At 50.7% G+C, this 18,084-nt stretch overlaps 2 protein-coding genes and 1 long non-coding RNA gene across 10 annotated transcripts in view; 2 read left to right on the forward strand and 1 right to left on the reverse strand.

Annotated features, from left to right (window-relative positions):
• The window catches only part of LOC144672241 (uncharacterized), a 253,793-nt gene that overhangs the window by 106,455 nt on the left and 129,254 nt on the right, over positions 1-18,084 (reverse strand). The window lies entirely within an intron of this gene.
• shc1 (SHC (Src homology 2 domain containing) transforming protein 1) overlaps positions 1-18,084 on the forward strand; it is a 144,235-nt gene that overhangs the window by 38,614 nt on the left and 87,537 nt on the right. For 3 of the 8 annotated variants that reach the window (XM_078534042.1, XM_078534041.1, XM_078534043.1), the window contains one exon: positions 15,099-15,182. The exons of 3 other annotated variants lie outside the window; for them this stretch is intronic. In XM_078534042.1, coding sequence (XP_078390168.1) covers positions 15,171-15,182 — 12 coding nt within the window. In that variant the 5' untranslated portion in view covers positions 15,099-15,170. Of the gene's footprint in view, positions 1-4,982; positions 5,001-11,986; positions 12,011-15,098; positions 15,183-18,084 lie in introns of those variants that run through there. 2 more of the 8 variants (XM_078534046.1, XM_078534044.1) reach the window with 2 other exon arrangements.
• Positions 1-18,084, forward strand: part of LOC144672235 (AN1-type zinc finger protein 6-like) — a 151,995-nt gene that overhangs the window by 22,257 nt on the left and 111,654 nt on the right. The gene's annotated exons all lie outside the window — the stretch shown is intronic.

The following is an 18,084-nucleotide window of genomic DNA, read 5'->3' on the forward strand; positions in this document are numbered from 1 at the left end:
AATGGTGACTGGGATTGTAACGCCATCTTTGTTCTCTAAAAGACCAGGACTTGCGTTGGCCGCATAATTTGCCGCACTTACGTTACAATACAGGTGGTTTTTTAAAAATTCGTTCGTGGGATGTGGGCGTCGCCGGCAAGTCTAGCACTTGTTGCCCGTCCCTAATTGCCCTTGAAGGTGGTGGCGATCCGCCCTCTTGAACTGAGTAGCCTTGTTGTGAGCCCGAACCTTTACGGAGGTTTCCGTGGAGGGTCAACCACATGGAGTGACATGTAGGCCAGACCGGGTAAAGGTGGCAGATTTCCCTTCCCTAAAGGGAAGCCAGATGGTCAGCCGAAGTCAGACAATTGGTGGTCTGACAAGCTTTCCATTCCAGATTTATTAATTGAATTCACATTCCACCATCTGCCGTGGTAGGATTTGAACCCGTGCCTCCAGACCTGGGCCTCTGGGTTGCTAGTCCAGGGACATTACCACTACGCCACCGTCTCCCCTTTCAAAGGTTGTAAACACCATGGTTCCCACTGTAGTGAGTTTGGAACGTAGGCCAATTTGCCTCATCGAGGGCTGAGCGGGTGGGGTGGGGTCCTAATCTCTCCCTGCGACCGTAAGACCTAGGAGCAGAAATTAGGCCATTCGGCCCATCGAGTCTGCTCCGCCATTCAATCATGGCTGATAAGTTTCTCGACCCCATTCTCCCCGTAACCTTTGATCCCCCTTACCAATCAAGATAAGGACCATAAGACGTAGGAGCAGAAAGACCATAAGACGTTGGAGCAGAATACTCCGTCAAGCTCGACACTGGATGGCACGAGGGCCGGGTTACCTGCTCGCTGCCTCGTGGGTGCGAAAGCGGTGCGGGGAGTTGTGTGGGGTGGGGAAGGGGGGAGAGAGAGAGAGAGAGAGAGAGAGAGAGTGAGGAAGGAGGAAAATCCAGGCCACTTTTTAAAATGGAGGCTGAACTGGCCCTCTCTGCACAGCAGATCACTTCCAGATGTTCCTTGGTGGGGGGTGTTGCTGAGACCAGGGAAGTGAATCACTTCACAAGTATGCATTTGCGCTGGCTTTACTCAGTCCTGGCTTGCACCGATCTTCGAGTTAGTGCTGTGGTATTTGAGACTTGTGTGTACACACAGGGTGCGCTAGATAAAATCTGCCACCTGGCTTGTATTTAATAAATGTGTGTGTGTGAGAGGGGGGGGAGGTGGTGTGTGTCTCTGTGTGCGTGTGTGTGGGGAGGGGGAATCTGGGTCGAACTCTGCCCTTTTCTGAAGGCTCTCACTGTAAACTGGTAGGTTTTCCGACCAGGCTGGACAAGCAGTGTCTGGTACCTCTTACAGGTACTGTGTGTCCCCCCCCCCACCCCCCCATGCCTAAACCTGCTGAATAACTTACACTCCACTCTTTTTGTGTGCTGTAGTTTGATGTGGGAGTGAGCTGCTTAAAAAACACCAGGCTGAACACACGATCCAACGCCTCGTATTTAGACAGTTAGTCAGAGGCTTGCTTTGTGCCCGGACTGGTGCGGAGCTCAGTCCCGAGTTTTCTCCCTTTCCTTGTTTGCTCAGCGATCCGGTTGCGAAATGGCTGCTGCTTGGCGGCTGAGATGGCGTCGCGCAGTCAGCCTCGCCGCCGTCAGGGCGCGCGGACTGAAGGCTGTCAACGCTGACCGCCGCCGCTTTGTAACGTAATAGACCCTGTGTTTTGTGTAGCGTCTTTCACCTCCTCAGGACTTGCCAGAAAGCACTTGGCATTCATCTGGCTCCGAAGTGTCATATCTGTCAGTAAATCTGTCAGCCGGTTTGCAGGCGATTAATGAGCTCCCTTTGGCGCTGATTTTTTTTTTCTTCATTGGGCATTTGTTACCCGTCCCTAATTGCCCCTCGAACTGAGTGGTCTCGCTCGGCCATTTCAGAGTCAAGAGTCAACTACGCGGCTGAGGGCCTGGAGTTGCACGTGTAGGCCAGACCGGGTAAGGACGGTAGATTCCCCTTCCCTAAAGGGGCATTGGTCAACCAGAGGGGTTGCTGTGGCAACAATCGACGATAGTATCACGCGCCATCACTTTGTAAGAACATTAAGCGCAGATCACAAAGGTCAGTCACACCCCATCAAACCTATTCTTTTTAAAGATCGTGCAACGAACGCTTTTGGATTCCAGATTTAATTTGAGAAGAGGGCCTGTTTCTCACAGATAAATGGAGTGAATATTGGAATATCTATCTGGTTTTCAACCTTCATATTCACTATTGCCTCCATCAGCGTGAAATTGGCATGGTCTTAAGGAAGGCAGTGATGTAGTGGTATTGTCACTGGACTGGTAGCCCAGGGTAATGACCTGGGGATCATTTGAATCACCATTTGAATTTGAATTCACTAAGAAAATCTGGAATTAAAAGTCTAATGGTGACCATTGTCGATTGTCATAAAACCCCATCTGGTTGACCAATGCCCCTTTAGGGAAGGGAAATCTGCCATCCTTACCCGGTCTGGCCTACATGTGACTCCAGACCCCACAGCCATGTGGTTGACTCTTAACTGTCCCCTCTGAACAAGGGCAATTAGGGATGGGCAATAAATGCTGGCCTAGCCACATCCCCTGAACGACTAAATTTTTAAAAAAAACCAGCTTCATATTCCAGATTTATTCATCGAGTTTAAATCCCACCAGCTGATTTGGACCCATGTCCCCAGAGCATTAGCCTGGGCCTCTGGATGATGACTAGCCCAGTGACACTGCCGCTACCGCCACCGTGCCTTCCAATGCAGGGAGACGCCCGAGGGAGGGATACTCGCCTGGAGGGCTCCAGATTGCCCTGTTCTTGCGTTCACCCCGACAGCGCCCCGGTTTTAGCGCCTCACGCACAAGACGGCGCAGCTGCCCCTCGGTCCTGGCGTGTTGGGCCAGATGACGGGCACAAGCTCAGAAACTGTGTAAAGGTCAAACGAGGCATCAGGCAGGTGGAAAGGAACAGACACCCTGTGATCGGTGAGGGTGAAATAAGGAGCTCTCTGAAATCCTGTCCACTTGAGAAATAATTGACTATTTCTTAAACGCGTTTCAAAGTATGTCATGGCTGCTAAAAAATCCACGCTCGTCTATAAATATCTGGTACTCCGTGTCCTGGCTTGTTAAGAATCAATTAACGAACACAAAGATGTTTCTGATCTCTAAGGCATATATATGTGTCTGTTTGATACAGGGCCCAGTGGGCCTTTATTTTAACCTTTTAAATGTTATTTTTAAACGCACTCTTTTTTTTTTTAGTTTGCTTGGTGGCGCACCACACTATTCAGAGTGAGAGTGGGTGGGTTATCTGCCCGTCTTGGGTCAGTGCCTGCGCAGTTTTGCAAAGATAGCGACCGCTTTCCCCACCCACTCGCTAAGCGATGCTCACTTTGTGCTCGAGCCCATACTCCAGGCCTACCCGCCCTGTGCCAGCGCTCTGCCTGCATCAAAAGGCTAAAACTGCACTCCGCCAACCCGGTCCTCTTCCAGCGCTTCAGGCGTAGGCTGCAGCTCGGAGGGCAGCGCCCTCACCCGAGTAAGCCAGCCACTGGTTCGAATGCCGCTCCATAGGCTTGTGCCCATAATCTACCCCCCCGTCCCCCCACCCCAGATGTTCCCAGTGCCAGTACCGAGAGGCGGCTGTGCGGTCCTGGGGATGGGGATCACTGTCTTGTAGCTGAGACTCTAAACCCGGGGCACTGTCAGGTGAATGTAAAGAAACCTTCACAGCACCCAGTCCCCTGCTGAATATTCCTCCCTCGAGGGTTGGGGGGGGTGGGGGGACACGGCGGCCTAGCGGCAGCATCACCGGACTAGCAACCCGGAGGATAAGACCATTGGGAGAAGGCTTGGGGGGCTGTTCTTCCCCAGTGTCCCACGGTCACTATATATCCCACAGCCGACATCGCTTTTAAAGAAGAGAAGGGAGCGGCTGACCTTGGGCCACGATCACAAGTGCTGTCTGTGGGATCTTGCTGTGCGCAAACTCCCTGCCGCGTTTCCTGCATTTGCGACGCAGCGGACTGTGCTTCTGAAAAGCACTGCTTTGGCCGGGAAGCGCTGAGGTGCCAGAGAAATGGGGAGGGGAGGTTCCCTTTCCATCCGTCCCTCCTTTGGTGCCTGGCCGGCTTGGCGCTTTTGTGTTCGCGTCGTGCTTACCCACCAGTCTCGGCAAACCGGAGGCGCTTCCAATTGGTTGCGTGAGGACCGCTTTGTCGGGAGGTGCGCCGACATGATCCGGTTGCCCGCCTCTCGATCCCGACGAGCAGGAGGTCAACTCGGGGCACAGACTTGCCCCCCGCCCCCCTCAACCCATTTGTGAACGCCCAGGGTGCCAGCTTGGCCCTTGGCTAATATTGGTAACACCCCCACTATTGGCGCTTAATGCCCAACTCCTCCACCCCCCAGCGGCTCGCTTGAAAACGAAGAGCAAGCAGTTCAGCTTGTCGTCATGGGCAGACTGGGCCTGTTTCAGCATTTCGGACCCTCCACGACTCTACCCCGACGGTGCCGCCAAGTGCGACCCCCACAGGGCCTGTGTGTTTGCGCAATGGCACGGTGTTGTAGTCTGACCTTAATTTGGGGATACATGTACCAAGTAGTTTTAACACTAGTTCCTGCCTCAATGAGCAGGAAGATAACGTGCCCCACATTAACCGCTCCCTCAAGGATGCGCCCCCCGCTTCCCCGGATCCAGACTACAGACGTTCGGCCTTTTTGGTGGCTCTTGGCACCCTATTGTGCAGAACAACATTCTTGAAACGTCTAGTTGCCTGGAGACTTGGGGAATTTTGGGGATGGTTGCTTTGGTCTGACTCCAGGGCTCGGTTTACACAGCTAGCACGTCCCACTGAGACTTGCCTGTTTTAACCTCTTGTGGGCCTGCCCCGGTGATGTTTGAGTCATCCGCTTCAGGAATGGATTTATAAAAAAGCATTTGGGCCAAAGGAAGGATTATGCGAATCTTTCCGAGATCGGATGCCTGAAGTGGGTAAGTGGTTTTTAAAAAAAAAAAATTTTGTTTAGCTGAGATGTCGTTGGGGAGCAATGGCCAGCAGACTGCGGGGGAACTGGCAACAGCTCAGAATAGTCGAGTACTTACAAAGGGCAGGCATCGCAGAGTGAAATGGAGCCACTCTGCATGCAGCTTGTTCCTTTCTGTTATAGCTGTTCAGACTCCGAATGATTTGCCTGATAAGATCAATCCAGCTGCCCGGCCTCTCTTGGGTGGTCTCCGTGACTGTGCATTGGACATAAATTAGACTTAGTGACCGGGCAGTGCAGAACTTGAATATTGCTGAAAAGAGAGACATGTCGCTGAAGCTTTTCACCTCACACTTATCAGGACAAACACAAGAATGCCAAATTTCAAAAGATCACAACAGTTCATACTGCAGGAGAAGTGGACACTGATTGATTGACCGAGGCATTGCCATGGCTCATTTACACTTGCTAGAAGCACCATACATTCCTGCGCAGGGACCGGTTTTCTGCAAGTAATTTTCAAGACTTGCACCTTTTTTTGAATTACCCAGGAATTTGGGGACCCTGTAGTTCCCTGTTGCTTTCTCCATGGCAATGCAGCGGCCGATCAGATACAGCTTCCCAACCAGTCAGCTCCCTTTTCTCCTGTAGTATAAATTGTTGTGAGAGTTTGAAATTTTGGCATTTTTGTGTTTGTCTTGATGAGTGCGAGGCGAAAAGCTTCGCCAACACGTCTCATTTTCGGCAATTGGACTTTCCTTACCCTCTTCAAGATTCCCTTTGATCTGTCCTGCTGCCTTGCCATTCCTTGACTGAGGGGGCAGATTGGCAGGCAGGGCAGGAGTCCTCTCCCCGTTCAACGGATCCTTTTACCCACCTCCAATATTCTCCCTCCACTTGGACCCCTCCCTCTGGATTCTTACCTTCTCTTGATCTTTTCATTGAGAACTGTCGGCGTGACATTAGCCGTCTCAATTTCTCTGCTCCTCTCACCCATTCTAATCTGTCTCTCTCTGAACTCACTGCACTCCGTTCTCTCAGGTCCAACCCCAACATTGTCATCAAACCCGCTGACAAGGGTGGTACTGTTGTTGTCTGGCGCATTGACCTCTACCTCGCGGAGGCTGAGCGTCAACTCGCAGACGTTTCCTCCTACCTCTCCCTGGACCATGACCCCACCACAGAACATCAAGCCATTGTTTCCAGGACTGTCACTGACCTCATCTCCTCTGGAGATCTTCCTCCCACAGCTTCCAACTTGATAGTCGCCCAACCTTGGACGACCCGCTTCTACCTCCTACCCAAAATCCACAAACAGAACTGTCCTGGCAGACCGATCGTGTCAGCCTGTTCCTGCCCCACGGAACTCATTTCTCGTTATCTTGACTCCCTTCTCTCTCCCCTTGTCCAGTCCCTTCCCACCTACATCCGTGATTCCTCTGACACCTTACGTCACATCAACAATTTCCAGTTCCCTGGCCCCAACCGCTTCCTCTTCACCATGGATGTCCAATCCCTCTACACCTCCATCCCCCACCAGGATGGTCTGAGGGCCCTTAGCTTCTTCCTTGAACAGAGGCCCGAACAATCCCCATCCACCACTACTCTCCTCCGTCTGGCTGAACTTGTTCTCACACTGAACAATTTCTCCTTTAACTCCTCTCACTTCCTCCAAATAAAAGGTGTGGCTATGGGTACCCGCATGGGCCCCAGCTATGCCTGTCTCTTTATGGGGTATGTGGAACATTCCTTGTTCCAGCCCTACTCCGGCCCCCTCCCACAACTCTTTCTCCGGTACATCGATGATTACTTCGGTGCTGCTTCATGCTCTCGTCGGGACCTGGAAAAATTTATTAATTTTGCTTCCAATCTCCACCCCTCCATCATCTTCACATGGTCCATCTCTGACACTTCTCTTCCCTTCCTTGACCTCTCTGTCTCAATTTCTGATGATAGACTGTCCACCAATATCCATTACAAGCCTACCGACTCCCACAGCTACCTCGACTACAGCTCCTCACACCCCGCTTCCTGTAAAGACTCCATCCCATTCTCTCAGTTCCTTCGCCTCCGTCGCATCTGTTCTGATGACGCTACCTTCAAAAACAGCTCCTCTGACATGTCCTCCTTCTTCCTTAACCGAGGTTTTCCATCCACGGTCGTTGACAGGGCCCTCAACCGTGTCCGGCCCATATCCCGCGCATCCTCCCTCACGCCTTCTCCTCCTTCCCAGAAACATGATAGGGTCCCCCTTGTCCTCACTTATCACCCCACCAGCCTCCGCATTCAAAGGATCATCCTCCGCCATTTCCGCCAACTCCAGCATGATGCCACTACCAAACACATCTTCCCTTCACCCCCCTTGACGGCATTCCGTAGGGATCGTTCCCTCCGGGACACCCTGGTCCACTCCTCCATCACCCCCTACTCCTCAACCCCCACTTATGGCACCTCCCCATGCCCACGCAGAAGATGCAACACCTGTCCCTTCACTTCCTCTCTCCTCACCGTCCAAGGGCCCAAACACTCCTTTCAAGTGAAGCAGCATTTCACTTGCATTTCCCCTAACTTAGTCTACTGCATTCGTTGCTCCCAATGCGGTCTCCTCTACATTGGAGAGACCAAACGCAAACTGGGCGACCGTTTTGCGGAACACCTGCGGTCTGTCCGCAAGAAAGACCCAAACCTCCCTGTCGCTTGCCATTTTAACACTCCACCCTGTTCTCTTGCCCACATGTCTGTCCTTGGCTTGCTGCATTGTTCCAGTGAAGCCCAACGCAAACTGGAGGAACAGCACCTCATCTTCCGACTAGGCACTTTACAGCCTTCTGGGCTGAATATTGAATTCAACAACTTTAGATCTTAAACCCCCCTCCCCCCATCCCCACCCCGTTTCTTTTCCCCCCCCACCCGCCTTTTTTTTCAATAATTTATATAGATTCTTCTTTCCCCACCTATTTCCATTATTTTTTAAATCTAAAACTAAAACCTTTAGTCTTTCCACCCCACCCCCACTAGAGCTGTACTTTGAATATCCTGTCTTGCATTCTTAATTAGCACTTTTCTCAGACAAAGACCACCACCTTCAACACCTCTTTGACCCTTTGGTCTCTGACATCTTTTGATTATCTGCTCACACCACACCCTCAATGTGTCTCTTCCCCCCCACCCACCTTAAACCAATTTATATTTCTCCCTTGTTGAAACTATGCTTCAGTTCTGCTGAAGGGCCATGAGGGCTCGAAACGTTGACTGATTTCTTCTCCGCCGATGCTGCCAGACTTGCTGAGTTTTTCCAGGTAATTCTGTTTTTATTTTGTTTTGGATTTCCAGCATCCGCAGTAGCTTTTAGCTTTTTGTTTTTATCAGGGCATTTACTGTCGCTGGGTCAAAATCCTGGAACTCCCTTCCTAACAGCGCTGTGGGTGTACCTACACTACATGGACTACAGTGGCTCAAGAAGGCAGCTCAACCGCCACCTTCTCAAGGGCAACTAGGGATGGGCAATAAATGCTGGGCCCAGACAGCGAAGCCCACATCCCGTGAATGAATAAAAAAATAATTTTTAACACCAGTGCTGCTGCTCTGTATCCAGCTGAAAGTAAGCAAAAGACGAAACTGACTTGCTGCCTCTGCAATATTTACCTTTCTGCTTCTGGGCAAACATCTTTATTCTTGCTGACAGCATAGATCAAAATATCTTTTATCTGCATTCGTGCAACTTTAGTTATTACTGAGCGTTGAGAAAATATTTGCAAAGCAAAACCCTTGAGCCTGAATGGTGCCAACCACAGCAACACTGCCCTCTGTCTGCGCTGGTGCTGAATAGTTTAAACATTCTGACTGGGTTTAAGGCCTGACCCTCTGTACAATCTGCGCAAAACGTGCATAGAAAATGCGACTTCATTCTTGCTGGTTTCTTATGTTAAAATCCCACCTTCAGCCCTCCTTGCGTGATCGTGGTGACCAGGAGAACCCCCCATCGATTGTCGCAAAAAAACCCCACCTGGTTCACCGATGCCCCCTTTGGGGAAGGGAAATCTGCCGTCCTTACCCGGTCTGGCCTACACGTGACTCCAGACCCACCGTGACCTTGCTCCCGTGGGTATGAGCAGGTGTTCCTCCTCGTGTGAGCCTGAATGTCGGTGTTGGCAGGCTGGTCTGTCACAGAGGGTATCGTGACTAACCCCATCTCCGTCCTTGCCGGATATCCAAATACAATTATTGGCCCGCTTCTGTCCCAGGATGACCCCAACTCTGTTTACCCCCGTCTTCCTTCCAGCTCTGAGGCTGGATTTTTTTTAAAAAAAATTCTTTCTTTGGCTTTGTAAGGCCCGCATTTGTTACCCTTCCCTAAACTGAGTATCTTGCTCAGCCATTTCAGAGGGGCAGTTAAGAGTCAACCACATTACTGTGGGTCTGGAGTCACGTGTAGGGCCAGACCGGGTAAGGACGGCAGATTTCCTTCCCTAAAGGGGCATTAGTGAACCAGATGGGGTTTTACGACAATCCATGATGGTTGCCATGGTCACCATCACTGAGACTCGCTTTCAATTCCAGATTTGATTAATTGGATTTAAATTCCACCAGCTGCCATGAGGGGATTTGAACCCACGTTCAAACCCTGGATTACTAGTCCAGTGAGATTACCACTCCTCTACCGTAAAGCCATATGAACAAGGAGCGGGAGTAGGCCATTCAGCCCCTCGAGCCTGCTCCGCCATTTAATAAGATCATGGCTGATCTGATAGCAACCTGAAATCTGCATCCCACCTACTGCCGGGAACCATTCACCACCTTGCTTACCAAGAATCTATCCACATCTGCCTTAAAAATATTCAAAAAGTCTCCTCCCACCGTCTTTTCAGGAAAAGACCCTCTGGAAAAAAAATTTCTCAACTCTGTCTTAAATGGACGACCCCTTATTTTTAAACAGTGACCCCCCCCTAGTTCTAGATTTTCCCACAAGACGAAACATCCTCTCCACATCCGCCCTGTCAGGACCCCTCAGGATCTTATATATTTCAAACAAGTCGCCTCTTACTCTTCTAAACTCCAGCGGATACAAGCCTAGTCTGTCCAACCATAAGACAACCCGCCCGTTCCAGGTATTAGTCTAGTGAGCCTCCTCTGAACTGCTTCCAATGCATTTACATCCTTCCTTAAATAAGGAGACAAATACTGCACCACAGTACTCCAGATGTGGTCTCACTCTGTACAGCTGAAGCATAACCTCCCTACTTTTGTATTCAATTCCCCTCACAATAAACACTAGCTTTCCTAATCACTTGCTGTACCTGCATACTTACCTTTTGTGATTCGTGCATTAGGACACCCAGATCCCTCTGCACCTCAGAGCCCAGCAATCTCTCACCATTGAGATAATATGCTTCTCTTTTATTCTTCCTGCCAAAATGGGCAATTTCACGCTTTCCCGCGGTGTACTCCATTTACCAGATCTTTGCCCACTCACTTAACCCATCTATATCTATAACCCATCTCCCTTTGATTATAGCACCTCCTTTTGATTTGGCTTAAAACACCAGTCCATAAACAGCGCTCCTCTCTGTAACCTGGCCTGGAGATGTCTTGGAGCTTGATTTGATCGTGTTCTTTCTCTGGCCACTTTGGCCCTCCCTGTCACACTTGGCAAAGCAATGGGACCTTGGGCTTCATCAATAGAGGCGTCGAGTACAAAAGCAGGGAAGTCGTGCTGAACCTTTGTAAAGCTCTGGCTAGGCCACAACTCGAGTACTGCCTCCAGTTCTTGGTCCACCACACTTTTGGAAGGATGTGAGGAATCCTTGAGAGGGTGCGTAAGGGAGGTTTACCAGGACGGTTCCAGGGATGAGGGGATTTTAGCCACGTGGTCGGGCCGGAGAAGCCGGGGCTTGTTCTCCATGGAGCGAGGGGAGATTTGATAGAGGTGTACAAGATGATGACAGGCTTAGGTAAGGTAGACGAAGAAAAACTGTTCCCATTGGCTGATGGTACAAGGATCGGGGAGGGGTGGGGGAGACAGATTTTTGGGTTTTGGGCGAGAGATGCAGTGGGGGGAATGTGAGGAAGAACTTTTCTGTGCAGCGAGTGGTAATGAAATGGAACTTGCTGCCCACAACGGGAGGGGTGGAAGCGGAGACAAATGATTTCAAAAGTAAATTGGACGGGGCACTTGAGGGAAATAAACTCACGGGGGCTACACGGATAGAGCGGGGGTGGGGAAATGGGACTGACTGAGTTGCTCTACAGAGAGCCGGCACAGACAGGATGGGCCGAGTGGCCTCTTTCTGTGCTGTAATGACTCTGTGACTCCCCCATTAAGCTAGTGGAGGTGGGGGAGATTGGACTGGCGGTCCTTTTAAAAGAATTCCTCTCAAAATAGTGAAGTTTGAATGAAGCCTGGGTCTGTGGCGGAGCTGGGAGCAGCTGAGCGATGTCAGGATCATGACAGTGATTCGGGTCAATGTCGGGTTTTGCGCTTTGTAGGCTTGTCGAATGTGTGTTTTTTTTTTCGGTGGGGGGCGGCCGGAGGGGGTGGTGCTTGCTGCTGTAACAAGGTGTGTTTCTCGAACTGGCCCAAGCGAGGAAGTTGAGAGGGCAGGAAGTGTCAAGCTGTGCAGAATGAGAGAGAACCCCGACGGAGCACAAGCCACAGAGGGAGCCTCTGTAAAAAAAGCAAACGCGTTGCTCCGGCTGTGCAATTTCCTGCTCGCCGGTTTCGGGATCCTTTTTGGTTACGCGTGCGGTCACGATGCCATCCTGAATCCTTGTTGACCTGAACGCCCAGGGATATGCATTGGAGAACTCCTCCTTTGTGGGCCTGGAGGTTTCGAAAGGACTGCTCCGGAGCTGGTGCCCTGTTGATAGATAAACCCACAATCACAATGCGACATCTGTTGGCGTCAGCAGCTTGAAGTGCGTGGTGGATTGATGTGAGCCAGATAGTTTGACTCCGGTAACAGCCGTGTGGTGGTCACAAATCCAGGCACAGAGGTGGTCAGTTCGAATGCCAGCATGGTAAGTCCCAGCATTGACGTCAATGCAGCTGTTAATTTACGGGCAGGTACAAGCACCCTGACCGAGTGAGCTGCAAGCGGTGTTGCCTTTGGTTTCCTGCGAACGGTGGGGAGTGGTGGAGCTCATAGGGCTGCTCTTGGAACGAGCTGTCGCGGACTCGACGGGCAGAATGGCCTCCTGTGCTCTTTTTGCAGCTCGGTGTTGCCCCTTGCTGCACATTCTGCACTCCGTTGAGACAGAAAGCGGGGACCCATTGGGACAGGAGTCGCCCATTCAGCCCCTCGAGCCTCTTCCACCCTTCTCTTTGATCATGGCTGATCTGAATCTTAGCCCCTCATCCCTTGATGCTTTACCCGACAAAAATCTATTCGAGTATTGCTGAAAAAAGAGACGTGTAGAAGCTTTTAGTCTTGCACTCATCAGGACATTTTGCAAGAATACCAATATCAGGGGAAAACAACAATTTATACTGTATGAGAAGAGAGCGCTGATTGGTTGGCAAGTGGACCCTGGGTATAGGCACTGCCATGGAGAATGCATCAATTGATGGTGACTGACGAGCATTGTTTGAAATTTAAACCGGGCAGCTTGACCCCGATTGGTCAAGGCATTGCCCTGAGGAATGAGTCAGCAAATGGCTATCACTTATTTTGTTTGGCTGAAACAGGTGCACTGTGTGTACACGTCTGCAAAGAACAGGGCCCCGTGTAATATATATGTAGTAGCTTCCAGTACATGCATTCCACACTGCAAGCCTGACTAACTATCTTAAATTGGTCGTCGGCTTAATTCTTAGCACACTGAGGATTATTTGGCAAGTGTTGTCCAATCGTGGAATCACAGCTAATGTTGGACATTGTGTTTTGAGTTTTGCAAGCACGGGCTGTTTGGGTACAGTCTGTACTTTGCTATTCATCGCAGTTATGGCACCTTCAATCGATTACCCAGTCTCAACAGATCCTCGGGGGAGAGAGTTCCAGATTTCCACTCCCCTTTGTGTGAAGAAGTGCTTCCTGACATCACCCCTGGATGAATGGCCTGGATCTAATTTTTAGATTCTGCCCCCTTGTTCTGGACCATCCTCCATTATACCCCCCCCCCCTCCAACAATTCCAATGTTCTATGCTCCCAACTGGGAAATAATTTTGTGGAAAATGATGGCGGTTATCCTAACCAACCCTTTCTAAGTGCTTTTTAAAAGGTAGAGCTTCTCTACGCTTGACTGTGGCTCTAACCAGCTTCCCCGCTTGCAAGAATATCTCATGGCGCAGTGGTGCACAGTAGATGTCTTGGTCCCTCTGCTCCAGTGACGGACCTGAGACCAGGGGAGAGGTTGTCCAGGCGGGTAAATATTCCGAATCCTGGTCCTCCTGGTTTTCTGACCCTCCACAGCGCCCTCCCCACAACTGCCCCATTAAAGGCCCCGAGACACCAAGAAGTTTTTGACCCTTTCTTTCAGAAACTCTGCCATCTAAATAATGCTCTGAAAGTGCTAATCTCAATTCGGGAGCGACCTCAGCCCCACCTCTGCTGAGTGACGGCCAGAGACCCCGTGCGCATCAGGCACGGTCCGAACAGGCGCGGATCCTTCAGTGAGTCCAGTCACCAGAAAAGGTAGACAAACCCTGCATGTACAGTAGAGCAGTACAGCACTGAAAGAGGCCATTTGGCCCATCAAGTCTGCACTGCCTCTTTCGAAGGAGAATCCGGTTAATCCCGCTCCCTCTCTGCTCTTTCCCTGCAATCTTTTTTTCCTCCTCCAAACACTCAGATTTCCCTTTCGGAAAGCTGCCGTGCATTCCAAATCCTAACCACTCATTGTATGAAAACGTTTTCACAGAACTTGAGTATTGCTGAAAAAAAAGGGACATGTTGTTGAAGCTTTCCATCTGGCGCTCAGGACAGATGCAAGAATACCAAATTTCAAAGGGAAATTTGGCATTCTTGTGCCTGTCTTGACGAGCGCAAGACGAAACATGTTTTTCCTCGTGCCGCCTCTGGTCTTTTTGCCACTACCCTAAATCCTTCCCCTCTACCCTTCAGCTACTGAAACAGTTTCTCTTTATTTACTGTGCCCGAACCATTCATGGGAGAGGGGGGAGGGGGGGGGAATTTTACGCCGGCAGGATTTTACGGTCCCGCCAAAGTTGGTGGACTTTCGAACGGCTCGCCGCATTTTACAGCCCCACCTTTGCCGCGATGGGGCCTTAAAATTGCGCCCGTGATTTGTAAACAACTCCCACCAGACCTATCCCCTGCTTTCTCTGCTCTGAGGAGAACAGCCCCAGCTTGTCTCTAGTCTCTCCACGTAACCGTAACCCCCTCATCCCTGGAACCAAGAAAGAAAGACTTGCCGATGAAGTACTTCCGAAGTGTAGCCACTGTTGCGATGTAGGCAGCGCGGCAGACAAAACGTGCACAGCAAGCTCCCACAAACAGCAACGTGATAATGACCCAGCTCATCTTGTTTGTTTAGTGATATTTTTTGAGGGTTTAGATATTGGGCCCAGGACGCCGGGGTGAACCTCCCCTAACCCCCTCTGGTACTGCACTGGAGTGATTATGGCACTCAAGTCCTGGAGTGGGACTCGAACCTGGAACCTCGTGACTCAAGAGGCCAGAATGTTACCGGCTGAGTCACAGCTGACTCTCGTAGAGCCATTTTAGTAAACGTACGTTTAATATCTGTTGTGGGGATTTTTTAGAAAGAGCGGGGTCAGCGAATGCACGGTGGTTTGGATAGAGGCGTTCTGCATCCCCGAGGGAGAATAAGGTGTGGGGACAGAGAAGCGGCACTTAACCCTGTCCGTTCCCTGGATTCAGGGAGCGAGCGGAGAGAAAACAGAACCTTTTTTTTGTTCAGGAGCCGGGCAGGGGCTGGTGCGTTTTTGTAAGAGTCTCACGGTCAGAAATGGCCAGGTTGGAACAGGTTGGCCCCCCGGCTAAGTTTAACTTTGGTGTCACGGTCAACTGGAGGGGGCGGGAGTGACTCTCGGTAAATGGCGAGATCTGGGAGTAGCTGTGACAGTGACTTCTCATGCCATTGCTCTGTTGTGCCCCCGTTTAACCCAGTTTGTTACCGGCTTAGGTTGGTATTGGATGAAGAGCTGGCTGTGTGTCTGGTCCTTGCGCCCAGTCCGTTAAGTCGACCGCACGTGCGATGGAATATGTGGTAAGCCTGAATTTCCTATGGTGGTGGGCTGCAGTTGTTTGGTGGCGAATGCACGACTCGAAAGCAAGAGGCGACCCTGAGCGATAACCTTACTGATTTCAGCGCTGGGCGGGCACCTCAATAAGGAAAAGGAAACCACAAGCAGGGACAGTTTAATATCTCAAAACGGCTCCCACAGCAAATCATCATCGCTGGACGTGGTGCAATGCTTAGGAATCGAGAGTGTCTTTGTGTCAGAAAATAGCTCTGCTCACAAGGCTTGGCCTCTTCCTTGCACCACTGGAGCCTCAGGCGCCAGCGTTTCCCCTCCCTGGAGGAGGGTCGCGCACTGGCAAGGGGCGTCCTTCCCTCCCATGTCGCAGCTGTGGAATGAATCCGAGATGCAGCCTTTGCCCTTTCTACATGGAGCCAATTCCCCGGGTCGATGAGGCACTCCCTGTTGTCCGCCCCGAATGTGTCCTTTCACAGTTCTGTACCGCTACATCCCCTTGTCCTGCAGCCCATTTTTAGCTTGAAGCAGCGACCAGGCCTGACCTTTGCAGTCGGTGGCATAGTGGTAATGCCACTGGACTAGTAACCCAGAGGCCCAGGCTAATGCTCTGGGGTGCACGGGTTCAAATTCCAACACAGCCGCTGGTGGAATTTAAATTCAGTTAATAAAACCTGGAATATAAAGTGAGTCTCAGCGATGGTGACCATGGCAACCATCATGGATTGTCGCAAAAGCCCATCTGGTTCCTTTCGGGAGGGAAATCTGCCGTCCGTACCCGGTCTGGTCTACGTGTGACTCCAGAGCCACAGTCCAAAGTGATTGACTCTTAAACTGGCCCCCTTGAAATGGCTGAGCGGGACACTCAGTTCAAGGGGCAATTAGGGATGGGCAACAAAATACTGCCCGTATCCCAGGAAAGAATAAATGGAAAAAAAAAATTTGCTGTCTTGATTTTGGGGGATTGAAAGCCAGTGGTGTTCTGTAATGGGCTAACAGTACCCCATCCCCCAGTCAGACTCTGCCCATGTGATGATGATAGGAATTTATCCCCAATTGCGTCTAATCCCTCCTCCTAACACAATTGTAAAGGGCGTTGGTGAGATCTGTCAGCTGTGGCTCAGTTCATAGCACCCTCGCCTTTGAATCAGAAGGTTGTGGGTTCATGTCCCACTCCCGGAAAACCAAGAACTGTGAATGTACTCGAAAGAGTTACAATCTGTGACTGTTGATAACTCGAAAGAGTTACAACTGTGCAGGGCATTGGTGAGACTGCACCTGGAGTACTGTGTAGTTTTGGTCTCCTTACTTGAGTTGGAGGCAGTTCAGTGAAGGTTCACTCGGCTGATTCCTGGGATGAAGGGATTTGTTTCACGAGGGAAGGTCAAGCAGGCTGGGCCGATACCCATTGGCTTTTCGAAGAGTGAGAAGCGGTCTTACTTTCAACGTATAAGATTCTGAGGGGGCTTGACGGGGTGGATGCTGAGAGGAAGTTTCCCCTCATGGGGGGGAATCTAGAACAAGGGGGCAAAGTGAGCAGTGGAGGCTGGGTCATTGAACATAGTCAAGGCTGAGTTAGACAGATTTTTGATCAACAAGGGAGCGGAGGGTTAGGGGGGCGGTGGGGGGAGTGTGGAGGACAGGCAGGTAAGTGGAGTTAAGGCCACAGTCGGATCAGCCTTGATCTTATCGAATGGCCAAGCGGGCTCGATACGCTGTGTAGCCCACTTCTATTTATGTTCTCAGAGCTTAGGCCGCTTACTGGGTAATGGCCGTCTAGTTGTGAATTCTTTGAGTCAGGAGGCTGTGGGTTCGAGGTCCAATCCCAGAGACCTGGGCACAAGATCCTCACCAACGATTCAGTACCTGTGGTGAGGGAGTGCTGCACTGTCTCGGGTGCCACCTTTCGGTTGAGATGTTAAACCAAGGCTTCCCCTTCTTCCTCTCTCTCGGGGAGGGAGGGAGGGATGGGCATGTAAATGAGCTCTATTTCAAGTGCGTTTGCCCCACAGTCCTATCCGAAGTTTAACCTCACCCAATGCCATCAAAACAGACTGGCCGCCATCCCACTGTCTGTGCTTAGCAAGTTTCCCCTCCCATTCCGAGCTGCAAGGAGAACTTGTCCAGTGACAGCTACCAATTCGACCACTTATTTCACTGGAATGTTTTCACACCATCAAATGTTTACCTTCCTGCTTCTGAACCATCCCGAAAGGGTTGTGACTTAAACCCTTCCCACACACTCCTCCCTAACGCAGACCACACCCAAGGCAGTATGAACCTCAGTGGCCACGGTACTCAGAGAAGGCCTCTTCCCTCTTAACTTTGCTGCAAGATTGGAGGGCTCTGGCCTAGACTTCCCACTGTTCCCTTTCATCCCAACACTGTACAAACCGTCACAGGGCGAGTAATCGAGAGGCGTGAGTTCAAATCCCCCCTCCCAACAGTTTGTGAATTTAAATTCAGTTCATTAAATAAAACAGGAAGAAAAAGTGTCACAATCCCAGCTGATGTTAATACTGAGCAAGTCAGATCCCAGAGTGAAACCTGGCTTGGTAGATCCTAACGTTTTTTTTTAGCAACTGTGGCAGTCAGTTACTGAACAAGTTCACAAGAGTCTGCTAGTATAAAGTTAACGCAGAGAATAAAACATTAAACATGAAAAATGAACTATGTTACACTGGACAAAAAGGTTAGGAAGATTTCAATACAAATACCAGAAAATGATTCAAAATCACACTGTTCCTTTTATCCCCTACACCCCTCCCTATCTCTGTAACCTCCTCCAACCCCTACACCACTCCCTACCTCTGTAACCTCCTCCAACCCCTACACCCCTCCCTATCTCTGTAACCTCCTCCAACCCCTACACTACTCCCTACCTCTGTAACCTCCTCCAACCCCTACACCCCT

This window comes from Cetorhinus maximus, chromosome 36 (genome assembly GCF_964194155.1).
Source record: "Cetorhinus maximus chromosome 36, sCetMax3.hap1.1, whole genome shotgun sequence".
Taxonomy (NCBI): Eukaryota; Metazoa; Chordata; class Chondrichthyes; order Lamniformes; family Cetorhinidae; genus Cetorhinus; species Cetorhinus maximus.